Raw genomic sequence first — 5,726 nt, 5'->3', positions numbered from 1 at the left:
AAAAAAAAAAAAAAAAAAAAGGCAAAAATGCCCACAGCAGCAGCCATGGAAAAAAATTGATTAGGGATGATGGTGTCTAAGTGTAATTAAGTGCAATTCCCTGCACGGAAATTCCTAAAAGTACTTGGCACTAAACAATATTGGGCAAGTCACTGGATTTAATAACAGTCTCTTTCTTAAGAACATTTTTGAATGGTTCCAAAGGGGGGGAGGGGAGGGGAAGGTGATGAAAACATTCATCACCTCTGTGCAGGTGAATTCAGGGTGCCCAGGCTCCTCCATGGCATTGAACCCCTGCCTGCAGGGTGGCCCAAAATGTGATTTTTTGACCCCAGCGAGAGCCGATGGGACACAAACCCTCCACACTCAGCGGCACTCCTGCCCTGAGCCAAGGCCACGTGGCACAACCAGACCATTAAAAAGTATAAATAGAAAATGAACCGTTTTTGTGTTTGAGGCAGATGAATGTGACCATCTGCTCCAGCAGCATCCCAAACCCTCTGAAACAGCAGCCTCTGGTGTCAACATTCTGCTCTTTCCCTCAGACTCCACCTTCAACCAGAAGCAGGACTAAAAATACAGCAAATACACAGCCCGTGGCCCTGAGGCCTCCTTTGCTCTGTGATTTTCCATCTTAGCATAAATCACATTATTTATGTCTGGAACACACTCCAGCAGAACAAAACACGAGGATCAGTGCTCTAATCCAGACAAAACCTGAGCATATTCCTGTCCAAAGTCAGACTTTGCCATGTTCTCTGAATTCTCTCCCAAACTGTTACAACGCATCACAAACATAGCAATAAATGCAGAAAAAATACAGGACTGAACAGAAGCCTCAACAAAATAATTCCAAACCATGAACCCCTGCATCCTGCACACCCAGTTCTGCCATCCTGCTCTTTTGAGAGTCCCCAAATTCCCCACGGTGCTGAGAAAATAATGTTTGTTTCAAACCCTGAGTGTCCCTACCTGTGAAAGGACAGCAGAGCTCCACCACCCACACCACGGCCGGGTCACCCTGGGGAGCCAGGAAATGGGAGCTGGGAAACGGGCCCCGTGCAGCTCCTGAACCCACAAGGAAGGGAGCTGATTTCCTGGGAAGCTCCGAAGTTAAATAATGAAAATATTGCCAGAGAAGCCCACATGAGACCCTGCAGGGGAGCGGGAGGATGGCTCGGAGCAGAGCACGTGGCTGCGATTTTAAGGAGACAAAAATCCAGCGCTATCTGGATGGAGCGACTCGAGCAGAGGCAGGAGAGGCTCCAGCAGCACCCAGGTTCTGCCTGGATTTGTGTTTGTGTTGTGCCAAGCCCACACCCGGTGGGGGTATTGACAGATTTTGGGAGAGATAAATCAATGTAGGGACACCTGTGCCCTCAGCTGGGGCTGGCACAGTAGAAATGTCCCAGCCAGCACTGCTGAACGTCCCCAGACACCTTCACTGTCACCAGGCTGTGGGAGCAGAGAGCCTGGGACAGCCTGACAGAGCACCAGGAACAACCCACACCCCTGGGATGGGGAATGGGGCACCCCAAAACCTTCCCCCAGAGCAGAACTGGGCATGGCCAACCACCAGCAGCCCCCAGAGCGTCCCTGGGGGCTCCTGCACAGCCCCGGGCTGGGCATGGCCGAGGTCTGGGCGAGGATCCTCAGGCACACAATGAAATCCCAGCCTGTTTATGATGAAATAACTGGGGGTTCATCTGATTTACATAATTAAATGCAAGACAAAAGGGGCAGTCTGGACACAACTGACACCCCAAGTCCTGTCCTCACCACCAGATTTATTTCCACATCAGTAGAAGCTGCTGTTTTCACCCAAACTGAGCATTGTTCCTCCAGAGCCTGGTTTGTCCTGCTGCACAGCACCCCTGTAAACACGCAGCTCTCTGAGCAGCAGGTGATCGCTGCTTCCCACGGCAAAAAAAGCCATTAAAAACCCCTCAAACCAACAGGAACGTTCAGAGATCTCTGCTCCAGCAGCTCCCTGCCCACAGACCCACCCCACTCCATTAGGTGGCTTCATTTTATCACCACAAACCCCGCGGTGCCCGAGCTGTGCAGTGAGAGCCGCGCTGTGGAAACAGGAAAATCCCAAACAATGCTCATTTAGCACCAAATCCACTCAGATCCATGAACGCCGTGTAAGACAGAGCTCCAGGCTTCGGGATCAAGATGCAGCAGAATATTAACGCTCAGGTTCAGAGACATCTTTATGCAGAGATGCACAACTCAAAATTAGTTTCGAGGCATCAAGGACATAATAAATATTAGTGACTCTCTGCTCCAATTACCATCCCGTCTGGGCAATTTTTTCCCGTAAAAACAAAAGCCCAGAGCCATCCATGTATATTCATTCCAACAGATTGAAAATGCCGTGCCAGGGGTTTCCACAACCATTCCATTTGTCTTTAATCCCTGCTCAGAACAGAAACCTGAGCACAATCTGTCTCTGAGGCAGCTTTGAGACAACTTCATAAACTAAAATCTCACAGCTCTGGGGCTGGAGCTGAGCTTTAACTGCTTCAGCCAGAGCTGCCAGTGAACAACACCAGGGAGCACCAGCACCGACACCAAACTGCCCCAAAATTGCTGTTCTGCCTCACGACGACGCCCAAAACTCTGCCCCAGCCCAGAGCTTGGAACGTCCAACCTGGCGAGTTTTAATTAAGAGTGAAATTTGTTACGTGGCAGCAACAGAAGCATCCTGCAGCTCCGCGGTCTGAAATTCCAGCTCCTGACCACGCTTCCCGCAGAGCCAGAGCTGCCAAAGGTTCCCCCGGTGGGAGACACAGAAGGCTCCGAGCACCCCACATCACTGACTTAGGCACACGCCTATCCCTGTGCAGGCACCGATGCTTCTTGATCAAAATATTTCTTAAAAATTAGGAAATATTCTTTTTCATTCTATTCCCATCATTTATTTCACTGTCCTACAAACCGGTGCTTGGTTGGGTTCTTTCCCCCCCCCACAAAGCACCCCAAAAAGGCACATTTTGTCTGTTACACGAAAGCCTCTCGGCTTTCCCGCTGCTGGAGCCGTAATTCAGTGAGAGGTCCGGGCAGCTGAGGTGGCCGGGGAGGCTCCAGGACCTGTGGCGAGGCGCCACAAGCCCGTGGCTTCCTGAGCATGGGTTTCCCTACAGACACCAGAGCCCAAACACCAGAGCCCAAAAATTTCCATACAAAGGAAAACGGAACCGCAGACACGCCGGGTGTGCGAAGAGAGAGTTCCACTGGTGCCGAAGCAGCGAGAGGGATCTTTGAGGAGCCACAAAGTCTGATCGCTGCATTGTGTAGGAACGAGCGGTTTGTGATGAGCCTGACAGAGCCCAAACACAGAGCTTGCCTCATCGCCAGCAGGTGCCTTCCTCCGAGAGGGAGAACGGAATCCCCGCCCGCACAGTCCCGCACTTCCAGCAGCCGGAGAAGCCCAGCCAGCCCCGCCGAGCTGCGGGACGCCGGGCGATGAGGGCTGGTGACATCCCCTGGCTGGCTGCCCTGCAGAGGTTACTGCGCTCCGGTGATTTACCGGGAAAAAGTTACATAAAAATATAAAAAAAGAAGGACTCGGAGCATCTCCAGTGCCTGCCTTGCACATGGAAAACATCAACCCCAGTGCTCCCATCAGCCGGAGGCACCCGCGCTGCCTCACAGGGATGAGACCGCGCTGCCCGGCGGGGTCCCTGAGCCTCCCGACGCCCATCCCGGGACAGCCCGAGCGGTACCCGGGCCCAGAGCCAGCCCGGGAGCAGAGCCAGCCCCGGCTGCGCGCCCCGCGGGATGCCCACGGACGCTGCTGCGGCTGCACCGCACCGCGCGGAGCGCTCCCTGCCCGAAACCGCAGCCTGCGGGGGATGCTCCGCGCTCCAAGGACCTGAACGGCCGCGACCACCGCCGGGACCACCCCGAGACCCCGCAGCGCAGCCAGGCGCCGTCGCCTCCGGTCCCCGCAGCGGTGCGGGTGTCTCTCCGGGAGGTGGGATGCGGGTGTTTCTCCGGCGGGTCCCCGCCATCCCCCCCGCCCTGCGCTGCTCCCGCTCTCTCGTCCCCGCTCCGCCATCCGCCGGCGCTTCCCCCGCTCCGGAGCAACCGGTGGGAGCCCCGCGCCCCAAAGTCGCCCCGGCGAAGGCAGAACGAGCCCCGCTTACCTCGCAGCGCGGCCGTCCAGCTGCACAGCCCCAGCAGCAGCAGCAGCCGCCGGTGCAGGCGCGGGGCTCCCCCGCCCATGCTGAACCCGCAGCGCCGAGGATGGAGCGGGGATGCGGAGCCCCGGGGATGCGGAGCCAGGGATGCGGAGCCGCTCCCGCTCCCTCCGGAGCCGAGCTCCAGCCAGAGAATTCGCTGGGGACTGGGGGCTTTTTGGGCGGTTTTCCCCGCTCCTCTCCCCCGCTCTGCCTCGCTGTTGGGGTCCGGGGGATGCGGCTCCCGGGGATGCGATGCGGGCTCCGCTCCCCGCTCCGGCCGCCGCCGACTCCGGGGCCGCGGCGCGCGCCCGCATCACTAATGAGCCGCCCCTCCCCCCGCAGCCAATTAGGGGCGCGCGGGGCGGGTCGTGTCGGCGGCGCGCGCACAGGTGGGGGGGAGGGGACACGCGAGACCCCCCACCCAAGGTGCGGCGGGGGAGGGGCACCCAGGTGAGCTGCAACACGCCCAGGTGCGCAGGGACGCGCCCGGGTGCGCGGGATGGGGACACGCCCAGGGCCCCGCCCTGCACTGAGGCCCCCCCAGGGGTGCGGGACCCGCCAGCCCCGGCCCGGGAGAGCCGCTGGAACCAGCCCCAGCCCTTCCCCCTGGAGCCCCGGGGTCAGGCTGTGACACCCAGGTGTGGCCCTGTGCCCTCCCTCCTGCCCCTCTGCACTCTCCCCAAATTGCTCTACCTTTTAAACTTGCACATTTGTCCCCAAACGCCTAAAAAAACCGTTTCTGTGACCAGGAATGGGATGAAAAAGCCCCCCAAGCCCATCCCCCCCATTCTGGGCTGTTCTTATCAATATTGCAGGGGGCTGTGATCTGAAATTCTTGTTTCTTGCCAGCGGCAGCAGTTTCCCTTCCCCAGCTAATTGCACACCAGTATTTTTATTACACCTGATGAGGACACACCACGAGGGTCCAAGGCCAAAAAATCCTGGCTCTGCTCGAGTGAAACCACAGCTGCTCTGCTCTGGATAAATCCGATCACTGAGAGGTTGGGAAGCAAAGGCAGCACCTGAAGGAAAGGGGATGGATGGAGGAGGGACTGTGGTCATAAAGAACTGCAGCTCTGCCAGGCTCTGTCCTTGGATCCAGCCAGGGCACAGGATTCGGGGATCAGTGGTGTTTTCTTTGCAACGGGCAGAGAGGGAGAGGAAAGGGGAGAAGCCACAGTGAATGTGGAGGGTCAGAGCTTCTGAGGGACACAAACTCTGCAGCAACGGGGCAGGAAAAGGCCCAGAATGAGACCTGGGGTGGAGATTCCCACAGCACAGGGCAGGAGCAGCTCGGCCATGATTGCATCGTGGCGCCTGCAAGGAATTCTGGCTGTGGAAGGCGAGCGCCGTGGGATTCCTGGCCAAGGTGTTGCAATTTTGTGTCCACTCCCCTTTTCTTTTGGAAATGAACTCTACTTCCATCGGGGCTCATGCCCATCCCCACTCGAGCAGCTGCACTGAATTCACCCCTTCCCAGCCTCACCAACTCCAAACCCTGCTCGTATCTCAAGTTTAGGGGGGCTCAGCCACCGC

The 5,726-nt window shown here is 57.3% G+C and overlaps 1 protein-coding gene across 2 annotated transcripts in view; it reads right to left on the bottom strand.

Annotated features, from left to right (window-relative positions):
* The window catches only part of UNC5D (unc-5 netrin receptor D), a 91,183-nt gene extending 86,677 nt beyond the window's left edge, over positions 1 to 4,506 (bottom strand). For both annotated transcript variants that reach the window (XM_042024875.1, XM_042024876.1), the window contains exon 1: positions 4,155 to 4,506. In XM_042024875.1, coding sequence (XP_041880809.1) covers positions 4,155 to 4,233 — 79 coding nt within the window. In that variant the 5' untranslated portion in view covers positions 4,234 to 4,506. The remainder of the gene's footprint in view (positions 1 to 4,154) is intronic.
* Between the last annotated feature and the right edge of the window lie 1,220 nt (positions 4,507 to 5,726).

This window comes from Corvus kubaryi, unplaced genomic scaffold (assembly GCF_017639235.1).
Source record: "Corvus kubaryi isolate FWS band 111438036 unplaced genomic scaffold, C.kubaryi_AGA036_p1.0 37265, whole genome shotgun sequence".
Taxonomy (NCBI): Eukaryota; Metazoa; Chordata; class Aves; order Passeriformes; family Corvidae; genus Corvus; species Corvus kubaryi.
This window is presented reverse-complemented; position numbering and strand designations above follow the sequence as displayed.